Source organism: Cinclus cinclus, chromosome 14 (genome assembly GCF_963662255.1).
Source record: "Cinclus cinclus chromosome 14, bCinCin1.1, whole genome shotgun sequence".
Taxonomy (NCBI): domain Eukaryota; kingdom Metazoa; phylum Chordata; class Aves; order Passeriformes; family Cinclidae; genus Cinclus; species Cinclus cinclus.
The window spans coordinates 10,427,952-10,453,881 of record NC_085059.1 but is presented as its reverse complement, the minus strand read 5'-3'; the positions used below and the strand labels follow the sequence as shown (position 1 = coordinate 10,453,881).

The window sequence follows — 25,930 nt, the reverse complement described above, 5'->3', positions numbered from 1 at the left end:
TACCCTCCAGGTGCACTTTCTAGAACATACATCCGAAGGCCTGGACAACCTGCTTAAGAACAGTCTTGATCTCTTCCATGTTGTTCCTATAAGGACAGCTATATCCTGTGCAAAAGCAGCCCCCATTTATACTCTGAAGACCACAGAAGAGGAAAATACCACTCCCAAATTGTATGTACCAGAGAGCCCCCTAAACCATGGGCCTTCCATTATGCCAACACTATCAGGTCAGCAGTAAGCAAACACTGTAATATGGAAAAAATGAAAACTATAAAAAAGAATTTACCTTACTTTTCCCGTTAAATAGTGTGCATTATATTTAAGTTCATGATGAATTTTCTATCTGCTGGAGTCATAAAAAATAGCAAAGCGCTAAAAATCCAGTCTTCATATTAATATCAGACCTTAGCAAAGACAACTTCAAGCTAGTGGAAAAAGAGATTCTGAACAGACCCACTGCATGGGCACACAGTGAATATACCAGTTAACTATGCAGTGAATGTAGTTTTCTTATTTTTCTAAGCCTTCAGGAAAATACGCTGCAAGAGAACGGAGATCAGCACAGCACAGTCCCTGCCCAGGCTCACATGCTTTGCCTTCACCTGGTAGTCCTGAGGAATGAAATTGTCTATGATGAGAATTTGAAGACGAAGCTCCCTGCTCAGCTGCCGAATGTTTTCAAGCAACCCTTCAATCTCTCTCTGATGCTCTTGTTGTAGATCTGCCATCTGAAAGCAAAATGGGCATTTGAGAGGCATCAGACTTACCTTAAGACATGGTAACAACATAAAGAGAACAGTCTTTTGTCTGTATGAGGTTTCTGGGAAAAAAAAAGGAAACTCTGATTATTAGTACCAGAATATCTCTGAACAATAAACCACCTGAAACATTTCAGCTCAGAAATGGCTGAAAACAGCATTAAGTTCTCAGTTTCATAAACCCAAAACTGGCCTTCTGCCAATGAAAACTTCTTCAGCTAAGACTAGATCAAGAGCATGAGACAAGTCGTATCCCTGGCAAGGTTTCAAGGAAAATCTGATTCCAAAGACCAAATGCATTTTTTTATGAAACCAGAACTCCAGCTATCAGCAAAGGACACATTGATCCAGTGACTGAGGATGAGGTAACAAGGGCATCAGTCATGAAGGACAGGCACTCAGAAGCCTTTGGGCTGCAGCAAAGCACAACATGGGACTGCCAGCAAGCAACTCGCATTTTATTTCAGAAATAAACAGTGGTTTTCCTTGAAGTTCTCTGTATCTTAGGGTGTCACATATAACCCTTCTCAGCTTGGCCTGGTGATAAGCTACACAACATGCTGCTCTAAAGCTCCAACTCCAGACTTAGTATTTTTGAATTATGTGAGCCAAATGGACACCACAGAAAGACATTTCTAAACATACGGCACATTTTCCAGCATTACAAAGCTGATGGCTCACCCTTCCCAACTCTAGTGCTTCCTAGGATCATTCCTGAGAACTTTAGATACTAACCTCTGACTTTGCAGCCATAAGCATGGTCCAAACTTTCTTCAGTTTTTTGGTTTTCCCCTGCGCTTCCTCCTGGAGGCTGGTGTACTTCTCCTCAATGTCCAAGCGTTCTTGCTGTAGACAGCATTTAGCACAGACACACATTAATAATCATAGGAACTCTCTTCAGCAGGATGAACAAGAGGAAAAACTACTTGAACACAGCAAACATTTGCCATGAGCAAAGAGCCCTGGCTGAGCCAAGCTGGCTCAGACCTGCAGGGGTTGCACAGCCAATGAGTGACCTGTAGAGAGGTGGCTTCTGCAGTGCTTTCAAGGCAGAGCCACACCTGGGTAACACATCCTGGTGTGCCCTGCCATTGCTGTCTGCAGACAGTTACAGCAGATAACCCCACCTCCTTCTCCTCGAGCTCCTTGCGAAGCTGCTCTGCTCTCTTCCTCCGTTCTTCCAGTTCCATGTTTGATTCTTCTAGAAGCTTCTCTTGCTCCTCTGCTTTTGCCAGCAAGTCCACTCCTCCCACAATCACCTTTTTCTCTAATGCAGACAGTTTCTCCAACAGGGACTGGTGCTCTTGCCTAGACAGATAGGTAGGTGTGAGACTTCCTGTCCTATCGTGCTCAGCAGGCATCAGATCCAGCTAGGTTTTGTAGCCCAGACTCCACTCACAGGGCTGGAAAAACTTGTCTTACTGCTGAGGGTTTAAGTGAGGCAGTGCAAGTGAAAGAAGTGAGCTCCTGAAGCTCCCACCACTTTCTCTCAAGCAAAACCAGGTCAGCGGAGAAGTGCCTCCTGCTGCAAGTCACCTCTGTGAGGGGCTGCAAGCACCCAGTGAGATCCCCAGACTACTCAAGGCACCTGCTGCCCAAAAGGGCCCTGCCAGCACAGCAAGGCCCAGAGGCAACTGCTGAAATAGAGGGGAGTGAACAGAGATCAAGGCAGAGCTGAAGTGCAAAGCAGGATTGCTGCTGCTGGAGCATATCTGCATAGGGTAGTGCTACCTTAGTAGCTTTTTGGCTTCAGAATAGAAGACCCCTACACCCAAAATTACATGCTTGTGACTGCGCTGCAGGAAATCTGCCTGTTACAGCACAGTACTACTGCTCCTCACAGCTCTTGGGAGATTAATTTATGTTTCTATCTTACAATACTAAGTAAAGTTAAGAAAAGAAGTGGCAAAAGGATAGAAGTTTGTCTTTCCCACATACGCTGAGCTCTCAAAGAAGCAGCAGCTCCTCTTTCACCTCACAATAGATGATGTTCACTTTTTACAAAGCTTGACAGGCACCTTACCATGCATCTCCAGATATTCGTATGATTAAGGAGGGACAACCCACACGACCACACACAAACTGCTCAGAGCATGGTACTCACTGAGCTTTGAGCAAGTCTTTTTCTCTCTTTTCCAGTTCAGCTCTGGCTTTATTTCTTTCTTCTTCTTCCATATCAAGCTTAGTTTCAAGAGCTTTTCTCTCCTCTTCAATCTTTGCTTGCATCTCTACCATCTTATCAGGGGAAACTTTCTTTTTGCCTTTGAAAGAAATGGGGAAAATAAATCAGTTCACTGAAAAGTAAAACAACCTCTCCATCACAGCATATTTTCAAAGTTCAGATTCAATACCTGCATTTAACAAAAATTTCATTAGGTACCAGCTTCAAAAAGGCCAAAACTCAGTCCTTCAAATCCCATTTTAACATTGGCCAGTTGTCACCAGCTCCTACAGAGCAGCAATGCTGTCTAACTATTACTGGAAGCTAATGCCCCCAGAATGCAAAACACAGAAAAATGCCTGGAGAAGGAACACTGCTTGAAGAGAAGCCCAGTCTGGAAACTCTGATGTTCTAACAAAACAGGTCAGGCCAGATGAAGGAAAATACAAGACTGCCTTGACCTACAGCTACAAGAGCTCAGCTACCAAGAATTACATAGTCAAATTTCAGATTAGCATCTCTACCATTCATTCCCCTGATCTGCCCTCTACAGGCTTACCTGTTCCAAAGTGAGAATGTAGATATTTTTAAGAACACACTACTACAAAAATAGAGAAATTCAGAACAGCCCAGTGAAAACCAGGCAACTAAAGCAACTTCTTGATACTTGGTCTATCTAGCAGTGACTACCTAGACTTGAAAGTACAAAGGTTGACTCTGGCTTCATTAGCTGTGTTTAACAGCTTTTCTTTATACAACAGAGAACTACCACAGCAGCACACCAGGTTCGTGTCTTGGAGGACTACAAAGAGAGTGGCCAGAGCAACTCAGTGAAACTACTGACCTCGTTTTGGTACCAACCACCCCAAATTTGAAACAAAGTGTGAGGCTGCTGCTCTTGAAAGCCACTCTAAGTCTTGAGCCAGCTTTCATTGCAATCCCAGAAGTGCCCAAGGCAAGCAAACAGAGATCCTGGGGGGGCTATGTAGAATGAGAATGCATTTCCTCAAATGCACAGTCTTAAATAGCCATTTATTCATAACTGAACCCATAATTTTCTTGTTTTGCTTTCCCAGACATCAAAAACCCCACCCTGTAGAATCCAGCCATTCTTGAAACTAACAGGAGTCACTGTCTGCCACTTGACTGTTTTCCATAGTGACATAATGCACATGGTCAGAATGCACTCAAGGAAGCTGTTCAGTAAAAAGCTTCTCCTCCTCCAGTCTTCAACATATTCAGCTTCATTTATATACATATATGTGTTTTCATTATAGTCACATATACATTATACACTTATATATTATACATATATATGCACATATTATACATTTATACACATATATATTTATACACATATACACTCCAGCAAAGTCTACTGCATATGTAAACATGCATGCACATATTTTCACACCTCATATATATTTCTTCATGTGCACAAGAGCTTCAATTAGTTTTGTTGCAAGGCAAGGACTTCACCACTACAACAAACAACACCTTCATTGCCACCTGCTAAATTTCAGAATCAGACAATGAGCCCTTCTTTCTGAGCTTGTGGTGCAAAAAATCTCTCAATAATTAGTCTCTGAGTAAGAAGCTTTCTGGAAGTGCTACACAGAACTCATCATATGAGATAAGCCAGATAATGGCTTCTTACTATTAGGACATAGATGTATATACTCTCAGTTTAGGAGAAAAAGGTTAAGCGAAGCAAGTTGTAAGAACCTTTCATAAGCTTTGCAATTGTAAGAAGCTGAAAATCAATTACACCAACCTGCTTGATCTTGCATTAGGAGGAAGTAGAAAGCAAATCACAGAGAGGCAGCAAACACATAAAAAGAGGAGAGAAAATGTTATTGCTTTGATAATTTTGGACAAATATCATCAGCATCAGAACAAACAAAATTTTATATTCATGTTTCTAGGGTAGAAAACATGAGATAATCATAACTGAAACTCCTTCTATTAGAGCAAACACTAATGCATTATATTACACTAAAGCAGAAAATGTGTCTGTTCTTCAGAGTGCTTTGCAAATCCAGAATAATCTTCAGATCACTCTTGTACTCTTCTGCCCATTCAATGCAATGCTGGATCTAAACACAACATTAGGAGCCAGCTGCAAGGATCATGACCTAAGAAACAGTAAAAGGGGGTGGATTTCTCCTTCAATTAACAAACTTAATGCTCCCCACACTCAAGAGAGCAAATTCTGTTATATTACCTGTAAAATATTAGCATCCAGAATACATTCTAAGTTTTAGCCAAGATTTCCAGGCCAATTCTTTGCAAGATACAAGAGAGTTGCACACAGGGAGTCTCAACACAAGATTTCTCCGTTTAATTACACAGGGGATTAGTAGGTTAATTGGCAGTAACTGGTGCTTCCATAGAGGTAAAGAGCCACTTCTGGTTATTCAAGCAAGTGCAACAAAAAAGGCAGGACAGGAAAGGGATAATGAAAGACACCACATGCAGAAGGGTCACACTAGAGGGCAGTTAATATCCCAAACCACAAAAAGCTACGCTTATCCCAACTGCCAAAAATCCAGTACAACTTCCCCAATAGAGCTGTCTCCAAACCTGCAGGAGATGGATTCATCCACCTGATGACACATCAACAGTTTGCTATTAACTGTCCTCATCCAAATAAAACACTCAGGTTCCAAGCAAGCTTTAAAGGAGCAGGATTGAAGTAATCAAATTCCCAGGCTACAATCATATGACCCAAAGGTCTCCCCTGGGTTGTGTTCCTTCTAACCCTGCTACCACCCTTCTCTGAGCTGAGGCTTTCCACTAACACTACTAGTGTAAAAGTGAGTGAACTGTACAGCAATACTTTCCAGGGTCTCTCCACACAGGAGTGGAGTGCTTCTGTGCAAGATAAAAACACCACCAGGTGAAGTCCCCACAAGCCAAGTCCCAAGATGTAATCTGTTTCCTCAATCTTCACTGATTGTAGGGTTTTTACAGGCACAGTGACCTTTCTGATCAGGAGCCCAGACTTTCCTCACTACTAGATTAAAATCCGGATCTCCTGTTCCTCTGAACTAAGTCCCACAGAGATCAAGAACTCAGTATCATGGGGCACTTAAATGCTAACCATCAAGGATATTTTTTAAACTATCTGCAAAAATAAAGCCAATCAACCACGCACTGCCACATCTAATTTGCTAGTGTAAGCCTCATGCTGTTTGACTGTTCTTCAAAAGTAGTTTTGAGAAGGCAGAGTCCAGTATAATATAGAACACATACCCATCTGTCCTTTTTATGAACTCAAATTGTAGCAATTCCCATTAAAAAGTTAGCTCAGTTTTTTTCCCCCTGTATTTTAAAAGGCACATTTAACACAAGGTGCAAGCTGGATTTTTTAACCTATTATTTCTCAATTACCTTTAAATCTTGCTCAAGCAGACTACTACATTGATTCCTATTCTCTCATGTATCTGGCTAACAACGGGCACATTGAATAACTGTTTCAAGCAAGGAAGCAGCAAAGGAAAGGCATGCTTTAGCAGAGTTACAGCTTGAGGTTCATCTTTCCAACAGACAGAGCAGGGAAGAGTGCAACATTGCAAAATGGAGTGTGCAAATTATGGAAAGGCCAAAGCTTAAAGGACTTAAGAGCTCCCACTCACTAGTGAAGGACTTATCCAGAGGTTTCTCTATGACAGAGCATGTGGAGTCTGAACTACTGCTGCTGCTACTGCCTGGAAAACAGAAATGCGTCCCACAGAAAAACCCAGAGAGGAAGAAACATGCAGACGGGGAGTTAGTTCTAAAGGAAAGAAACCCAGAAGAGCCAGCAACCTAGTTCAAAAAAAGCACAAGCTCCCATTAGGAAGCACTTGCTAGGATCCCCCCCAGACTCATCTTGCAAAGCCACCATTTCCCAGCACAAAACTGCATGCTCAGAAAGACATTTCAGTTAAAACCCATTTTAACCAGATTACAGCTTAAAACAACATGTCAAGGCAGCTTCCATTTTAAGCAACAACAGCAGAGAACACCAGACCACAGTGGAGGAGGCTGTGGATATCTGCCATAGCAGAGGATTCAGTGACCATGAATCCCTTCCAATCTTACGCACATGGCAATGTGCACTTCTCACTTTGGAAGGCAGAACCAGCTTACACAGGGACAGTCAGTGTGTACTCCTGTGAAGCAGCTCCCTTAGGGAACTTAACTAGAGTATCTTGTTTGGGAGTTGAGTACATCAGTTATTCGCCCTCTACTCCTTTCAAGCAGCACTTTGAAGGTGGTCTCCTCTTGGGAGGAGATTTGGGCAGGACATTTGAAGACAGTGGTCAAGCTTTTCACTTCTAGAAATAATCAAAAGGTGAAAAATGAACTTGTTACATCTGTCAAAGGCATGGCAAAAGTAACTTATGACTACTTGGACAGACACCTAAATTAAGAGGTACACCTAAAAGGAGGAAATGCTTTAACAGGAATTTTTTTCAACAGATGTGGGAGCTTCAGGACTGGAAAGCAGTTTGAATGTCAAAGAAAGTTTACTAGATAAGCTGGAAGTTGGGATGTAGCACTGGGTTTGATTTCTCTACTATCCAAGAGGAATTACCATCAGGGTTCTAGGAGAACAGCAAGCTTCCAAGAAGCCACAGCATCCCATGATACACAGTGACCTGCAGTTCCAGGTTCAGCAACATCCCCTGGAGTTTAGATGATACACAGCAGTTTAACACTGATGTGGGACGAAGGAAACTTCACTATGGGATTTTCAGACTGCTCCCAAAAAAAGTATGTGCAGGTCCCATTAAGCTTCTCAGCTAGCACAAAGACACCCAAAGGTCAAGTTCTCCTTCTATCAATATAAAAGAGAACAGAAGAGTCAGTTACTGAAGATCCATAAGACAGATGAACCCTTTGCCTAAATCACAGCCAAAATTCCCCTCCAATCATACCCATGGCTATAAAAACCACACCTGCTTACAAATGATCTTTGGAGTCTTCTTCCTCCCACCAGTGTGAGCAGGGGAAGTTCCACACCACCAGTCACAAGCCATACACAGCCACTTTGTGGCACCCAGGGAGCCACCACAAAGGATGATGCCATGATAAGCACAGCTACCCAAGCGGAAGCAGCGACTACACAGGTCTGGAACTGTCCATCTACAGAGATGGCACCAAAGGGCTTTGTTTCTAGGAGAGGCATGATAATTGCAGCGGCATAGGGCAGCTCTACAAGTCCTCTTGTCCCTGCCTGGCTCTGGCTACATGTCCTGTATCAGCTTGTGGGTAACAGCAGACTGGTGGCACTGACAGGAATCTCTACTGCCTTACCCCGCCGTTTCTTCTGCTTCTCCTCTCCAATCTCCCCATCTTCATCCTCCTCTTCAGAATCGCTGGTTTCAGAACCAGAGATCTCTTCCCCTAGGAGAGAAGAGTGTGCTTTTATCAAAAGCTTTCCTTCACCTCAGATCAGCTTGTTACTTTGATAGCAGCATTTGTCCAAACACAGCAGTGCCTGACATCAGCTTATGAGTACTTGCAGAAGCCCTTAACTGTTGAGCAAGCAGACAGCTTAGCATGGCTCAGGAAACTTAAGGACAATCAAGATAAGCAACTGAATGCTGTTATGTCAGTGTCTATGCATTAAAGCTCAAGCGGCTGCTTTTTATGGAAAATAGAGCATCTTTGCACAGCTGAAGTGATAAAGTTTTCCTATCAGGATTCTACCATACCTTCTCTTCCACCTCACACTTCTATCTCAGATGAAAGAAAAAGAATGAAGCATTACTGACATTTCCTGCTTCTCCTGAATGGGGCAGACAACAAACAGCAAGTCATGCTGGAGTTATTGCTACACCTGTTCTGTGCCCTATCTCTGGAGAGAGAGGTTGTGACATCTGGCCACTGTTTAGCAAGCATCCCTCTAGCAGGGTCACTCCATGTTGATGGACTAATAAGAGACACAAGGCTACAAAGTTACATGGCTTAAAGAAACTTCTTGTTGCACTACAGTGTTTAGAAACCCAGTTCCAGCTCCACAAATTTGGTTTGATTTTCCTCCTGATAAATGCATCCCCCCTCCCCTATTAGAGAAGAAGTATGACCTGTTGTTACAGCTTAATTCCCTATACCATGTCAGTTGTGTCCAGAGCTCCCGTGCTTTCTAGGCAAACCCAGACACACTGGTCCCAGCCTGGAGGCCACCACTCAACCTAGTGCCAAGTGCCATCTAGTGGGAAAACCGGGCCCCCACGAGCAGCCTTAGACACCTCTCCTGGCATCCATCAGAGCAAGCAAAACCAGAACTCTGACCTGCAACAGCAGCCAACCTCAAGTGATACATATTCAAGTGGCAAAGAACGCTCCCATTCAAAGAGAATAAGCATACCGCAGAGAGTAACACCAGGAGGAAGGAGGGTCTCACCTTCTTCCAGTTTTTTCTTAAGCTCTTCAATTTCTTTCTGGAATTGGCGGAGCATAGCATCCTTGGGATCCTCATTAATCCTGGCCTTGTTCTTTATGTTCTTAGCTCTGTTTGCATACCTGAGAGTGCTGATGGTCTCATCGTAGTTGTAGTCTGCTGGTCCGATGTTTGCACACTGCAACACGTGGAGACCTAGTTACTGGAGGACAGTGTCAGAGCCCAGCACAAGGCACTGCAGGAACCCAACCCCAGATCTGACAGTCTCATGCTGCAAACCCTTTCCCAAGCTTTCCTACTGCTTCTACACTGAAGCCACTTTTGACTACCCAAGCACAGGTTCTGTTTGATCTAATGCAGGTATGTACATGTGTGCTGTGTTTAGAACCTCATCTATACAGAGGCAAAGAGAAAAGACAGAAAGAGATGCACACAGAAGGTTGTCTAAACTGCAAACAACTTGGGATTAGTGAGGTAAAAGTCACTAATGGGCCCATCAATGCCTTGTCATGACTCGTAGATAATTCCCTCTAGAAGCTCTCTCTGTTAATGGGCAATCAAGGACCTACTATATCCCATTGTGATATGCTCCACCCAGAAGGAGGAGCCAAGGATTCTCACCTGGATATAATGTAGGATTTGGGCCCTCACCTACGAGATCTTTTGCAGAGGACAAAGGCCACCAGACCTTTTCTATGAGATCACTGCTTCAACTAGACTGCTACCATCAGCCCAGGATTTTCCACTACTCCAGCTTGGTGCTCTGGGAGTTCCGCACCGGAATCAGACTGCCCCAGATTTTGTAAAACAAAGCCCCTCAAGGTCCCTAGTTCTGTTTACTTTTAATGCTGTAGTTATTATTGTTGTTTGTCTTGCTATACATATTAATAAAGAACTGTTATTCCTATTCCCAGACCTCTGCCTGAAAGCCCCTTTAATTTTCTAAATTATAATAATTTGGAGGGAGGGGATTCGAATTCTCCATTCCAAAGGGAGGCTCTGCACTCCCTAGCAGATATCTGTCTTTTAAACCAAGACAATGAGGTTCAAGTCACTATGCTGTCCCCGCAAAAATGCAGTCCAATAGCTGGCACTAGAAAGGGCATCTCTTAGCTTACCATCATGGTTTTGGAGTTGCCTCCCAGGGAGTCCTGCAGCAGCCGTGTGAGTTTGGAGTTACGGTAGGGCACGTGGGTGCTCTTGCCATCCACCAGTGCAGAGATAACATTGCCCAGTGTGGAGAGAGAGAGGTTGATCTTAGTGGCTTCCTTCAGTCTCTGCCCCGTGGCTCCAGTTTTTGTCTGTCTTTCAGAACCCTGCAAAGGGAACACGAAGCAGAAGTTAAAACAGATACTCCAATATATATCCCTCCAAACAGAATCAGCTACGTGTGAAATCTTACTAGCAGCCATGCCACTAACCACTTTATCCATTATTAAGTATCTCAGACACTGATTGTTAGAGACAAGTCAAACAGGTCTTAAACAGAAGCTTTCAGTGCCAGCAAACTCTGGATTGCTTAAAGCAATGCAGCTGGGAAAATTGAGATTTTCCTCCCCATGAATAAAAATGTTATGGGAAATCAGTCAGCAATTAAAAGGCAGCCCAGCTGGAGCTGCCAACCACCATCTACAGCCCTTCACATCAGAAAAAGAGCAAACAGCAACAATGCAATTATTTTAAAGAGTTTCATAGAGCATCCTATACACACATCACATAAATAAGTTAAAATGCATTTAAACAAGTTGAATGCCTTTAGTCTCACTTTTTCTGCATCCTCCCCAAGGAAAGGTACCTCAGTGTAAATCTTGGGCTAAAGCCATATTTTACCAGCACAATTACACTGGTTCAAAGTATGACACTGAGGGAAGGAACCTGCAAGTGATGAACAACATGGTCACGACCCTCTGGAAAAACCTCAATAACCCAAAACAAATGTCTTGCCAAAGATCTGACAGGTTGTACTCACAGCGAGGTCAACGAGGTGCAGCTTGCCCATGCGCACATGCATGTTCCCATCTACCCCCTTCTCACTGCACTCGATGGTGATAGTGAAGATGGCATGCGAGCGAGAGCTGTGCTCATTCATGTTTGTGGCACCAACAGAACCTTTTAACAGAGAAAAAAGCAGTGATGTCTTCAGAATTAATCGCATCTTCCTCTAACTCTTCCTGCTCTCAGAGACATCCCCAACTCTTCACTCAACCCTGTATTCCAGAAGATGGCAGAGGGATTCTCAGACTCAGCAGTGAAGTCTATTCTTGGGTGCTGAAGTTGCAGTACACTTCCAGCCTAGCCTGCTATAGCTCTGTGTTAATCACAGTACCTCAAGACCAGCAACTGTCCTCATCTGTTTCAAGATCAGTAGATTAAGGTTTCACAACAGATCCCTGAAAACAGCTGTATTTTGGAAAATAAGAACACAGCAATCCGTGCCAAGAGCTACTAGAATCAGAACTTTAAGTCATTAAATAATCTGATCTTAACTAAGAAGTCTTCCAGAACACAAACTACCTCCCACTTGCAGCACAGGGCTGGTATTCATCCTGATCACAGTTGAAGTGGAAAAAGGACCAAGAGACACACAGGCAGTTCAGACTGCCCTCATTGCATCCTCCCTTTGCTGACTCCCAGTGCTGACTGGCACTGGCTGATGTGGGAAGCACAGCCTTCTTGACTTGCTCCTGCACAAAAGGGGTCTGGAAGGAGATACCCGTTTCGTACCGTTCAGCCAAACACTCTTCCCAGCAACAGGACTAGGATCTCCTACTGTGGTCTGGCAACCAGATCTTTACTCTGTCTGAGCTATAAACCTGCCCACAACAAGGCTACGTACGGTTCTTGTGGCCCAGAGTCATGATTCTGTCCATATCATCTGCATTGTTTACAACATAAGCTGAAAGGTCTTTGATATAAACTCCCACATCAGGTCTCTCTTTCACCTAAGAGAGAAACAGTTCAGACTGAGCACCCCTAGGAGATCCCCAACAGCAATTCTAGTGATACTGTAACAGTATAGTGGTTTACTCCTCCATTTTCTGGCTTCCACTCCACTTGGAATCAGAGCCAATAAGGAATAAAGACCCATGCATGACAATATGCTACTGTTTTCCTCTGGGGGAAAGACAGGATTTTAAATCCCAGTCTCCAATTCCCGTGATTGCTGAGGGGCCTTTGGGGTAGAACTGCAGGTACAAAACTACCTCAGGTGGAACAGCCAGTGTGTGCAACTGACCAAGTGGAAGAGAATCAAAGAAGCCAGCAGTGACATCCAGCTATTGTATTGCAAAGAAAAGAGGACTGCTGAGGAGCCCAACCTCCCACTCCCCTGCAAGTGCTTCTCTGATCTTTAAAACAGAATATTGCTCTGATTCAAAACAAATACCATGTTCAGAAGAGGAAGCTCACCTCTAACCTCTGTGTCTGGTCCTTTCCCAGCAGGTCTCGCACTTCCTCGTTGTAAATTTCCAGGTAAGAGACACGAACTAAAAACCTGCAGATGAACAACTGGGTAGCTCACTTAGCAAAACATTTGCTGAAGTCCCACAAGCAGAGTCACAGAGTGCAAAGAAAACAGTGAAATACCAACACAGTCCTGCTGCCCCCTCAAGAACTGCCCAAGTGGGAGCCTTTCATCTTGGGAGAAGTACCATTTCTGCTGTCATTGTCAAGGTCAGGCTCCTGCTACACATGGTGGACTCGTATTGAGAGAAAAAAGGAGGGGAGAAAAGGAAATGGAAAAGGAAACAAAAAAAAAAGGAAAAAAAAGAAGAAAAAAAGGAAAATTAAGGAAAAAAAAAAGAAAAAAGCAGTCAAGGGAAGGCATTTACCTTGTATCCCCCTCTGCCTTGGCAATGTGACCAAATATATGGGCAAAGGAATTGGGAATGATGCCTCTGAGCTCAGGAACTGCTCGGACCCCTTCCATGGTAAAGGTTTTGCCTGTTCCAGTCTGCCCATATGCAAAAATAGTACCTGAAAGACAAGATAAAAGAAGAAACTCTAAGAAACTGAGTCTTCTCTAAACTAACAACAGTTTTACTTCATCCCTTCTCATCCTGATAGCACCAAACATCTCTAGTTTTTTTGGAGTTAAAATTTTCCACTCACTCCAGTAGCTACTGGAGTGCAAGGCTGGAGAAACAGAAATGCTGGGCAAATACAGCAAACAGGACCTATCTGCTGCTTAATCCAGCCTGCAAGATATCTAATAAAAAGTCAGCTTGTTTTAAAAGTGCAGAGTGACTAAAGCATGGAATGCTAGTACACTTCAGCTCCACATACAAACAATACAGGCAAGCCCAGTTAATAGCACGACCAATTAGCAGCACAGGATTATAAATCAACAGCAAACCCAACTACTCCTAATCATTAAGCCACAGCAGAAATGGTGTGAGGCTTCTACAGCAGAGCCACAGCAAAATTCCAGCTCTGAACCTGCAGATACAGCTACAGTTTGGACTAAAGAATCAGCCTGCAAAGGAAGGCATCCAGAAATGTTACTTAAATCCCAGACTCTGGAACTCCAAAAATACCCCAGTTCTTAGATTTAGCCTAGCATTGCTGAAAACTCAAGTTTTTGTTATCAAGCCACTGACATTACAGATTGGAAAAATGGAATAGAATATTTCAGCTATAAGGGACCTACAATGATCATCTAATCCAAACAATTCAGAGCTGACCAAATATTTAAAAAATATTGTTAAGAGCATTGTCCAAATGCCTCTTAAATTCCAACCTGGGGCATCAATTACCTCTCTAGAAAGCCTGTTCCAGTGTGTCAGTAAAGAAATGCTTCCTAATGTTCAGTCTAAACCTTCCCAGGCACAGCCTTAAATCATTCATTTTCAAACCATGAATTTTAATCAGCTGAAACCAGCGTCTGTTAGCACAAGAGATAATGAGGCATTTTACAAACCTTGGAAATGTTGTTATTTGCGGCATACTGTTATGGAAAGCAGTAAGCAGCTTTCCATGCATAACACACAAATTATGGCCATGCTCTTCCCAGTTGAAGGAAGCAACAGACTTATCTGTGGGGGAGGGCAGATGTGCTTAAGTAGTCACCCCAGTTGAAAATAGCAAAGTTCAGAGGAAAAAATGTAACAGCTCTATGCAAAGGTCTGGTATGCATACCCAGTGACAGCCCAGCATGGCAGCTCCTGGGCACTGAAATTGTACAGTGAGGAGCTGCTGAGAATTCTGATAATGACATAAGTGCATATATTTTGCAAAGAGAAGATAAAGGATAAAAACATGCAGCTAACTCACCTCAGTGAAGTCTCCTTCATCACCCATCTCCCATTGATAATGACAGTAGTAGGTACAACCACTGAACACTCAGAACCTGAAGTACCTTCAGGCTATTTTAAGTTAAAGACCACGACAGAAATCATCTGGGGCTACAGCCCTCAGAAGGTGAAACTCCCTTAAGCAAGACCAGCAGGAACTTGAATAAAGCAAGGCATAGGAGACAGGATGGGATCCTTCCCTTACAACAATGGACTTACCATTGTATCCCTCTAGGACAGAATCTATAATAGGTCTTGCTGTTAAATTGTAGACATCCAGCTGTTTACTCTCTGGTCCAAACACTGTGTCAAATGTGAACGTCTTAGGAGGCTCATTGGATGAGTCTGTTTTATGAACAGTTATAGTTCCCCTCATCTCATCCACATTCACTGCCATTTTGTAGCCCGTAGCTTTCTCCCGGTCATTGAGAGGCCGGCAGCGAACAACCACCTTGACATTGTCACAGCTTTCTGGCTTGTCCAGCTTCTCAGGCTTGTTAATCTATAATTATTTAAAAAATACATATATTAAAAAAACCCAAAACTAAACCACAGGCTGTAACACTAGCATTAATACAGAATCACAGAAAGGTTTGGGGTGCAAGAAACTCAGTTTCACCCCCTGCCACGGGCAGAAACACCTTCCATGGGAGCAGGTTGCTCCAGCCTGGCCTTAAACACTTCCAGGGACGAGACCACAGCTACTCTGGGCAACCTATGCCATGGCCTCACCACCCCCACAGGGAAGAATTTCTTCCTAATATCCAATCTAGCCCTGCTGTCTCCCACTATTGCGTGCTTAAGCACAGAGACTGTTGAATCAGCTTCGGCAGCTACATCTCCACAGGATCATGAACTTGGGGACTTAAAACCAGGACTGGTTTATAATTAAAGCAGAGAGAATAACACACTTAATTCATGCAATGGGATCTACTTTTCGCCAACATGGAAACTGAATGAGTAAACCTTAAGCATTTCGCATTCAACACCATCTATGATTTTTTCCAACAAGCAATTTCACCTTGAAATCTACAACACGTTTGCTGGAATTCAGTGCAGCCATGACATTCGTTTTCAGTAACACTGACCATACAATCTCAAAATTCACAGAGCACACAGACACCAGAGTGCTGCCTAAAGGGAACTCATTTTAACTACAACCCTAAGCATAAGTGCCTAAGTTTAATTCTTTAGAAAACCTGAATATTGTATGGTAAAACCTCACATTAATTTTCTTTTACAGAGTTGCTAAACAAATCTTGAAGCACGACTGATAAATCTAGTTAAGCCTGAGACACTCCCCTGGGCTAGAGGCGCTGCAGCTGAGCATTTAACTACTCCTAGAGCAACTATATTGGATGTCAACCCGAAACAAATCCTGTTTCAAAGCGCTTCTCCCTCCAGCTGCGACCTGTCCCGATTCCTCTCAGGCCTCAGCAGTGGCTTCTGCCGTCCTGCTGAACGCAGAGATCGGCTCAGCCCCGCTCAGGCGGGGGAGGGACGGCACACGAGGAGGCAGCCGAGATCAGGAGCAAGATTCGGGCGTTTCCACGAGATACGGGACGAGACTCTCCGGGGCGGCCGGACCTCCATCTCCCTGCCAAGGTGCCGCCGCCTCTGCGGAGCCTCGCGCCGCTCGCAGCCCCTCATCACCCCCCGCCCCGCTCGGCCCGACAGGCAGCGCCCGCCCTGCAGCTCCTGCGCGCACATGGGAACAGAAGCGACGGGGTCTGCGAACCCCGGGCGCGGCGGGCAGAGGTGTGCAGTGACCGGACGGCCCCGGGGGCCACACCCCGCGTTCACCCCCCCCCCCCCGGGTCTCACCGGCATGGCGATAGCGATGGCGGCGACAACAGCCCGGGCCAGGCGCTGGCACCGCGGAACAATAACAGCACCGCGCCTGCGCCCGCCCTACCCCGCGGCCAACCCCCGCGCTCTGCGGTGGCCGCGCAACCAATGGCGGGCGGGGAAAGGCGGGCCCGAAGGGGGTCCAACCAATGGCGGGCGGGGAAGGCGGGGCCGAATGCAGTCCAACCAATGGAGGGCGGGGGAAGGCGAGGCCGAATGGAATCCAACCAATGGCGAGCGGGGAAAGGCGGGGCCGGAGGGATCCCAACCAATGGCGAGCGGGGGAAGGCGGGGCCGAAGAGATCCCAACCAATGGCGGCGGCGGGGCGACGACCGGGAGGGGCGTCCCGTCGCCATGGGAACGGCGGGCTTGGCGGAGCTGTGGGTGGTCTCCGGTGGGTTCGAAGGGCTCCAGAGGCTGTGAGAGGACTGCGCTGCTCTGGAAGGGTTACAGGGGCTTTGAGGGGGCTCTGGGTCTCAGACAGGGCTGCAAGACCCAACCTGTTCTCCACATAAGGAAGAAAATCCATCTCCTTCTTTTCCTGACTGTAACGTTTTGAATCGCTGATGAAATAGAGGGACTGCAAACTAACTTAAATTTAAACAAGCAATACAGGACTGTAGACTAACTTAAATATAAAGAAGCAATAATTTTGCTATCTGTGCACAGTGGCACATAAATCAGTTATTCCCCCACTAATAAGAGGCACATTTCCAAGTTATTTGTCATTTAGTGTAAAGTTTCACAGCATACTGCTGGGATCCTCCACAGCCTCACCTGCTCCTCTCCTACTTGCAGCATTTCAACATCATGTGGTCCATGTGTCACTTATTTACAGGAATTAGATTAAATTATTCCAACAATTTGACTATGTCCTTTCATAATCTATGTCTTTAAGAGTCAAAGACAATTTTACTTAACAGGAGGGATCCATGAATAGTTTCCCTAGTACCTGAAGCCCTGAATCACACTTGTCCCGCTTCCCACTAGGAATTTCTGCACACCCAAATCCTGTTGGAAGATCACAGGGCATTGTTCAGGTCCACTCCTCCCTCATTACCTTTGCTGTGGACCACTGGGGCCTGGGATCTCCAGGCAAGGCCAGGAATGCCCAGCACCAAGCACAGACACAAACCAAGGGCTGTACCTCAGCTGTGCTGTATTTTTGCCAGAGGGATGTAAGCAGGAGCAGGAATATGGACAGGCCTGATCTGTAATTTGCAGGCCTCCCCCACCAAACTGACCAGTCTATCATCACAAGGTCGGGAACACGCCGGTAATGGCAGGACAGGGCTATTCACTCAGCGCCAGGTGTGCATCATCAGGTGAGTCAGGAAGCTTGAAGACCAGCTATTCAGCAGTCTCTTTGCTCTTTATACACTGCCACAGTGTTACTCAGAGCTGAGCTGCACGCACAGATTCATGGACTAATAATTTAGCACCAGAAAATACATAACCCAAGGGGCTGGCGAGAGAACAGAGAGTCATGTGTAGGCAGGCAAAGCTGAGGAATAAGAAAAGGTTTAACATAAAATATTGGAACCAGCTTCCCACAGAAAATGCTGCAGGAGGAAAAGAAAAGGGTCCAGAATCTGAGGGGAAAGCTGAGAGTGGCTTTGAGTCATGGAGAAATCCTGGGTGGAAGAAAAGGTGGGGTGAAAATATGGATGCTGGCAGAGGTCCGGCCCTGGTAGGGTATAAGGGTGCATATGCACCATGAAACACACAGAGAAAAGATGCTTCCTGTGACTGGAAGGAAAATAGCTCCCGGCAGGTGCTGGGATTGTGTGGATGTAGCAAATGTGTGTTTTGGACGGGGTCAAGTTGACGAGAAGGGACAGCGCATGCAAACGGGTATGGGGGCAAGCGGATTTGGGGGCTACGCTGAAGGTTACAGTGTTTATCACCGTGGCAGAATTTCATCCTGATCACAGGAGTGCTTTGCCTGTGTCCAGACCCACACTGGACTGAGACAGAGTTCACCTGGGAGGTCCCACGTGGACGCCGGGAGCCAAGATGGATCTTCCAGCCGAGCCATGCCCTGAAGATCAGGCATCAAAGTTCCTGGCGGAGGCATCCAACAGCCCCCCTGGGACCTGGTGCCCGGTCCCCTGCAGGTGTCACCCCGTGCCCGTTACCCCGGTGAAGCAGGTAAGGACGTGGTCTGGACAGGATGGGACAGGGTCCAAATCGCCCCCCGGGCACTCTGCAGCTGGCAAGATTTTATTTATTAATTCCCCCCTCATCTACACAAGAGTAAACTTCTCAGTGCATCAGGCCGGTCAGATAAATCATTGTCAGCTCTCCCTCTGCTGAAACCATCCGGCTTTGGATGCTCTGACATTCAGTGGCAGCCGAAGTTAAAGTCAAATGTGGCTCCTGCTTTCAGGGAAACCTCACAGAGCTTCAGCTTCAGAAATGTAGAGCGGTTTCCAGAAGATGGTACTTTGGGTTTTTTAATGGAACTGCAGTGATAATGATGTGAGCTTCCAGGAAAAAAATGGTAACGAACCAGTCTTTGGAAAGAAAAACAGGAATTTCATATCTATTAACATCTGTTTTCTGTTAAAGAGACACCAAAATGTAGGCCTTGAAACAGTTTCAGGCTAGATGTTCTCATTCACTTGGTACTGATATGATTCAAGAGATGTTTATTTCCTATAAATACACCCCTTAGTATGGAGAGTGGGGTTTCCAAAGTGGTATCTCCAAAGATTAAACTGCTCTGAGGAAAACTTTTAATTGGAAATTCATAAACCTCCTAAGAACAGTCATCTTTGAGCCTTTTTAAGGAAACCATAAGCCTCTATTTGCCAGAAACTTGAAATCAGGTGATAACAGGTTGCAGTGTAATAACTCTGCAAATGGAGCCAAATGTGTGAAGCAGGATAAATGGAATAATCTGGACTGCTCAACCCAAGGTTTCTCAAGTCATTACACAGCCCAGGAGGGAAGAAGCTGGACTGACATGTTTTGCTTCATCAGGAACTTCCAGGGAAAATGCATATCAGGATTGCTCCATCTGCAAACAAATAAGTCCTGTGGCTTATCCTCAGTTCTCAGTGCTGGAAAGGCATCAAGAGAGGAATCATACTTAGTACAAGGAGCTGGGATGTTGTTTTATAATTTGGTTTGTTTGTTTCTGTCAGTGGCTCCCATCAGGAAACTGGCTCAATCAGCTGCCATGAAGTCTCCTGGGCATAGAGAGAGCTCCCAATTTTTTTTTTCCCCCTGGAAAATGCCTTAGCCAGAAAGGCTAGGATTTGGAAAGCGGCAGTTTCCCAGAATCTCACCATGAGGGTATCCTCCCCGTCCTCTTTGGAATTCCCTAAAGGACCCTGCAAAGATACTGTGCTGGTCGTGCCATCTGATTCACCTGAATGCAAAAGTCATCCCTCATGGACTAGGCCTAGAGAATGGAGGTGGAGGAGGGTCTATTTTTGTCCCATTTTATGTTTTATTGATGCCTTGTATAAACCAGGGACTTTGCATTTTGTTCTGGCTCAGTCAGAAAATTCGTTTTGGGAAATGTGAACTAGATTGAGGTAATGTGATAGAGCAAGTAAGAGCAGTCATTCGATGGTAAAACCATAAATTTGGCATATTGTGTTCAGCACTGTGAATTCCATCTGTTAAGGTGGGAGAAGATGGAATTCAGTGAGGCCTAACAGAAACCCAGCCCCATTCCAAGCTACCTTAGGAAGAATCTCCAAGACTCCGTGGCCTCTGTGTACAGTGCAAACAGTTTTGCTTGGCTGCTTCTGTAAGTGCAGCAGAACCATGGAAGAATGCACAGAAATGCCTTAACAGCCTTGTCTCTTTTTTTTGCAATAGTCTAGAAATGCTACTTTTTACCAAGTATTTCTACTACCAAATTAAGCAAAATAGTGAAACAGATAACGTGATATTAATAAGTAATATTAAACAAGGTGCTGTTTGGTCTTGTCCTGTGTAGCTGCTTGGCTCTTTTACTTCTTCTACAGCAATGTTCCTCCCTTTCACCTGAACGCAGCTTCAAATAAGATATAAAAAAGGAAAAGCTCAGTACATTTTGCCATGTACCTTTGGGGAGCCACAAAGATGGCTGTGGTGCCAACATTCAGCAAATCCAAAGGCTGTTAAAACTCTCGCAGAGTAAATCAAAACTTACTCCTGACTCGTTTCTCTGTTGAGGCTGGCTGAGTGGAACATGTGCTGCATAGAGGCTTCAGCTTTCCCAGGGTGGGAATAAGGAGCACACTCAGGACCTTGTTCATAAGAGCTCAGTTTGGGCAGCCTGGGTGCTTACCCACTCAGTGCTCCAGTACAACCCAGTACCAGGCCTGCGTAAGCACAGCTAGAGCCAGATGGGCTGGGCAACACCAGTGAGTCCTTTAAACTGCTCCAAAAGGTGCCCTTGCCTTCCCTCTGTGGACACAGCCGACAACTTCCTTCATTTGAAGTCTCCAGCCATCTGAAATGCTAATTAGAGCACTTAAAAAGATTTTAGTCTTCCTTTGGAGATATGTTAACAAAATCATCAAAGCCCTAACTGTATTTTTCTTCTAACTTTTCTTTCCCCTCAGGGCACGGATATCTCTCTGTCAGGTTACAAAAAAGCCGTTCTCTGGATTGCAGAAATCAGCTCCCAGTTCCAGTTTTAGAAATGTTCCCCTTTTCCACCAGCATCTTCAATAGGCCGTTGGCATCAGTAAAGATCTCTACCAGCTTTTCCCTGGCTAGATTACTGAGTGGGAATGTAAGGAGCATCAGTTATATATATCAGCATGTAATCAGTTTATACACAAAAGCAGGGATGATGTTTGGCAGCAGATTTAGGGAACATTCAGGGCTGTTGCTGGGAAATGCCATTAAGCAAATATATATATACATACACGTATGAACTTGAGTGTTTGATGAGGTTCCACTGACCTCATTACAATTGTTTGTGTGAACTTAGTCCAACTGCTGTGGTAAGTACAAAGAACTCATCTGGTTTTCTCTGCTAAACAGAAATTGTTCACATTATCACTTTTAATAGTCTGCTTTTTAGACTAGTATTTTTAATTAAACTATGGGGCTGACCTTTTCTGCCACTGAAGCTACAGTAAAAGTAGGAGTTAAGCTGAGCCTTGCAGCTCCCAATTCTATTTAGGTTGATCCTGGCATATAGAATCACAGAATCATTAAAGTTAGAAAAGGCCTCTAAGATCACCGAGTCCAACATTTGACCGATCACCACCCTATCAACTAAATCATAGTACTAAGTGCCACATCTAGTCGTTTCTTGAACACCCCCAGGGATGCTGACTCTCCCAACTCCCTGGGCAGCCTGTTCCAGTGTTTAATAACCTCTTCCATGAAGAAATTCTTTCTGAAGTCCAACCTGAACCAATACCTGAAAGTGAGGAGCAAAATTGCAGCGTAAATACTGTGGCATTGCACAGTCTAAAACTTGTGAGAGACATGAACAAAAATTGCACCTATAAGAGGATTTATTCCGCTTCACTTTGAATTTCCTTGTTCTATTTCCAGCTTCTGTAGTTAAATTAATTCAGAAGCATCTGTAACTTAAATGAAAGTTTGAGACTTGTGTATGTATCATAGAATTATGATACAATTATTTCCCCCAAGACACTTATCTTCTTTACTCAGTGTTAGCTTCTTCTCCCTTCAGGGCCAATTAAAATATCTGCAGTGCATTGCAATTTCCTGCCTTGTCCTTCAGCAAAAACCAATGAAGATGAGGTCTGTATGTTTGGTTTTAAACACACTAAAAGTTGTTCATGTTTCCAGGTCTTCGAACAACTTGGACATAATGAAAGTGCTAATTTGTTTACCCTAAGTAGTCCTAAAGAGGTGAGAATAGCATTTTCACTCCTGTTTCATTATTGCTCTGAAGAATTGTGACCTTTAGGGATGAAGGACTTGTTTTTGTTTATGTCATGGATGCATTTCTGTCCTGCCCCCAAACCTCTCTCCTCTTTTCAGAATCCAGGGCTCACAGTAGAGCTTAGTCTGAGGGGACAGTCAAGATGCATATCAGAGGGCTGTAATTTCCATGCTATAACTCCTGGGAGGGCACAGCAGGTGTGACAGAGCAGAGGTTCTTCAGAGGAAGCTTTAAATAGATGAGTTTGCTTGGAGCTGAGACTGGTTTCTGAACCCAGTGAGGAACTGACTCAGGCCTACACCTCAAGATGAGAAAGTAAAGTCAGCTGCCAGTGAGAAATTACACAGGATATTTCTCATGACAAAAATGCAGTGATAGACTTCTGCAGGCATTTAAAGCATTAGCTAAAAGTATTTCAGGTTGCATTCCTCCTCTTTTCTTCCTTCTGCTTTGCAAAATAAGAGGAAAGCCAGGAGCTGGAGTCAGACATACACATCTCTTCAAACAGCCACTGTGGTAGTGGAATGTTCTTCATAGCCTTTCTTAGGTGGTGTGACAATGAGGTTATTGTTCTTTTCCTCTCAGCTACAAAGGAGAAGCTGTGTCAATGACCAAAAGAAATAAGACAACCACAGCAGGCCTTGTAAAACAGGCTGTCAGGAGCCTCCTCTGAGCAAAACTAGTGGTAGCAGGGAAGGTGCATTACTGATGCCACACTGGGGAGGCTCATGGCATCATTTCTGCTGTGGGCTGGGTCCACAGCAGCTGCTCTGGGGTGAGCAGGGACCACTCTTCATTTAGGATTGGAGGTATCTAGGAATGAGATCTCCAGGATGAGCATTCTGCTTAACATAAACTTGTTTAAACTTGTCGGATCCCTCCACAATACAGAGAAGCGCACACAGCACTGTACAGGACGTTGGTTTATTTTTATTTTTTTTAGTTTTTAAAAATTTTTTACAGGTAATACCATTAGTGCAGATGCTAGTGGTGCAGAGCAGATGTAAACACTCTCCAGTTGAGATCTTGAGAATGGAAAGAATTATACTGGATAAGCTTCAGTGGGATCTTTATACAGCAACACCACTGGATTTCTTAAACATTGTAAGCACTACATTTTGCAATGTTTTTTTCTTTAAAGAAACAACTCCTTATCAAATAAGACTAAAAAACACAGATATGCACGCGCGCGCACACACACACACACACACACACACATTCTTCCCAAGATGCTTGGCAAACTACCTATTCCTACCCATTTTCAAGCCTTGTAAAGATTATGGTAATTATATTTTTTTTTTTATTTTCTACTATTTAAAACCTTCTATTTTGCTAAAAAAATTTACTCTCATCTTTAAAGGACAACTGAATGGACATTAAAAAGATTCTTATAATGAACAACTATATGCCTTATTTATTTTTTTTTAAATACAAGCTGCAAAAATAGTTCTAACTATTTCCCTTCTATTAATACTGTACGTAGAAAGCTGTCAGAATTTTGCTACATTTCACACAGAGACTTTTTTTAAACTATTTTCCTTTTCATCCCACTAATTATTCATTTATGCAATGAGACTACCCTGATCTGGCACTTAATTTACAATGCAGTTACTAAACATTTAATAAAAACAAACTCTGTCTTCAATAAATAATCATATGCTAGTAAGGCAAAATTCATGTGATACAAACACATCCTGGATCCTTATTTTAAGGTCATGTGCAAATATTAAGCCATTTTAGGCTGCTGATTGTGAAAACTGCCTTTCATAGGTGCTTGTTTCCTTGTGAATTCAGAGTGCAGTATTACTAGTTTTACTGGATTTGGAGCTGCTGGCCTGAATTGAATCTCCTGGACAGCAATCTGGATAATGTAGAAAACTCAGCAATTGTTAGGAAACACAGACCTCATACATTCATTTTCAGCTCAAAAAGCCAGTTCAATGATTGGCAAGTACAAATACAGAACACACACAAAAAAAAAAAAAAAAGGAAAAAAAAAAGTGGGGGAAGCCTTCAAGTTTCCTCATATGAGATGAAATTCATCTGTACTTTTGGGTGATGACATAAAAGCATATAAACTTCACTAACCTCTGCTTTTCTTTTCATATATATATATGTGTGTGTGTATATACATATATATATGTACACTTCATCTTCTCTGCAGTTCCATGCCATGGTGATGTCCAGCTGGCCCCATCTCCCACCCAGACTGCCTCAGAGGAATCCTTCCCTCCATGTTGCACTCTTGACCAAGCAGCTGCAGCACTGTATGGCCTGCCACCAACTTGTGCAGTTTAAGGGCTCCACGTTGGCTTTGGTGATCATCACCTTGGAGCTGGAGAGGCAGACTCCTGGTTGGTTTCCTGTTATTACTGATCTGCTAGAAAAAGCACAGGTAGGAAGCAAAATGGCCTTTGGTCACAAATCCTGACGGCAGGACATGATAAATGAGTAACGCCATGTGTATTTTCAGCCAATATTGCACTTCAGCAGCTCCTGAGACTTGTGTCTTTGTTCTGCCTTTGCTACAGACCTTTCTGGTGCTAACAAAAGGGAACAAAAGTGCAGTTCAGGGGTGGGACTGGGAAGAGGGACATCCCTTTGGCAGGGAAGGGAGGATTCCAAATTCTTGGCCACAGATAGCCCCCTGCATCTTGAGCTAGGAGAGATTCTCTCATGATGGGAGAGTCTAAGAGCATCTAGAAATCTGCCCAGTTTCCTCAGCCCCCCTCTGAACACTGAGAAAACTTAAGTACAGTCACATTGCTCTGAAAATATGACCAGTTTGACTTCTAATGATTCAAGACAAGCTCTGTTTTTTTTTTTGTTTGTTTGTTTTTTTTTTTTAGGCTTTTCCTCAGTTTTATAAACCATATGCCTTTTAGGAGAGCACACTTAGAAGGCTGAAGACCCAGGCTGTCAGCTTGCCACTCACCCATTTTAAGGTCCTGAATTTGTCTGAAATAACCTGGCCTCTTGCTGGTCCTGCTGCCCTTTGTTTCCTACAAAGAGGAAGCACTTGCCCATGTTCTGAGTAGTGGAAGGAGTAGTAGTAGTTACAGGAGTTATCAGGAGTACCTGGATAAGTGTTTTCTATCAGGATCAACAGCATATTGCTGCAATGCATCTACTGAGGCATGCAGCCTGTCCCTGCCTCCCCATAATTAATTACAAAGTGTCAGGGGCAAGTGCCAGACAAGAGTATCATTTATCCAGAACTTCAAATAAATCTGCATCTTTCTTTACAGGTAAACAGCCCTGAATTCATCCACTGCAGAGTTTGTGGATCAAGAGTTATTGTACTTGCAGTCACTCAATGCTGTTTATATTTTCTATCCCATCAGTCAAGCTGTGCAGGGCCATCCCAAGGCAAGGCTACCCTGCCTGACATCACCCTTCTGAATGGAAGAGTTCCCATCAAGGGAGGTTTCAGCACCTTTCACACTACAGCCCAAATTCCTGATCAAACTGAAGAATGCTGTGATGGATTCAGACGTCTGAACAGTGAGGATGGGGAAGTGAGTGCTAGTAGGATGAACTCAGGAGGCTCATGTCCTCAACTGAGCTGCCCCTGTCCTCCCTTACAGTCAACTGAGAAGGACTAG

At 44.2% G+C, this 25,930-nt stretch overlaps 2 protein-coding genes across 3 annotated transcripts in view; one reads left to right on the top strand and one right to left on the bottom strand.

Moving 5' to 3' along the window:
* KIF3A (kinesin family member 3A) overlaps window positions 1–16,487 on the bottom strand; it is a 20,797-nt gene extending 4,310 nt beyond the window's left edge. Inside the window, exons 1-15 of one of the 2 annotated variants that reach the window (XM_062502395.1) lie at window positions 16,429–16,487; window positions 14,824–15,106; window positions 13,144–13,288; window positions 12,722–12,806; window positions 12,150–12,255; window positions 11,283–11,422; window positions 10,432–10,629; window positions 9,317–9,491; window positions 8,224–8,313; window positions 6,558–6,629; window positions 4,694–4,702; window positions 2,863–3,019; window positions 1,886–2,066; window positions 1,494–1,604; window positions 603–728 (exon numbers count right to left, since the gene is read on the bottom strand). In XM_062502395.1, coding sequence (XP_062358379.1) covers window positions 603–728; window positions 1,494–1,604; window positions 1,886–2,066; window positions 2,863–3,019; window positions 4,694–4,702; window positions 6,558–6,629; window positions 8,224–8,313; window positions 9,317–9,491; window positions 10,432–10,629; window positions 11,283–11,422; window positions 12,150–12,255; window positions 12,722–12,806; window positions 13,144–13,288; window positions 14,824–15,106; window positions 16,429–16,434 — 1,884 coding nt within the window. In that variant the 5' untranslated portion in view covers window positions 16,435–16,487. The remainder of the gene's footprint in view (window positions 1–602; window positions 729–1,493; window positions 1,605–1,885; window positions 2,067–2,862; window positions 3,020–4,693; window positions 4,703–6,557; window positions 6,630–8,223; window positions 8,314–9,316; window positions 9,492–10,431; window positions 10,630–11,282; window positions 11,423–12,149; window positions 12,256–12,721; window positions 12,807–13,143; window positions 13,289–14,823; window positions 15,107–16,428) is intronic. The other variant, XM_062502396.1, reaches the window with a different exon arrangement.
* On the top strand, window positions 16,445–25,930 carry CCNI2 (cyclin I family member 2). Its single transcript, XM_062501971.1, is given in 15 exon segments — window positions 16,445–16,847; window positions 17,444–17,631; window positions 17,678–17,778; window positions 18,571–18,604; window positions 19,658–19,753; window positions 21,019–21,091; window positions 21,094–21,133; window positions 22,094–22,184; window positions 23,289–23,429; window positions 24,490–24,720; window positions 25,574–25,599; window positions 25,601–25,712; window positions 25,714–25,757; window positions 25,759–25,843; window positions 25,913–25,930. Coding segments are annotated over 15 exon segments (1,683 nt in total).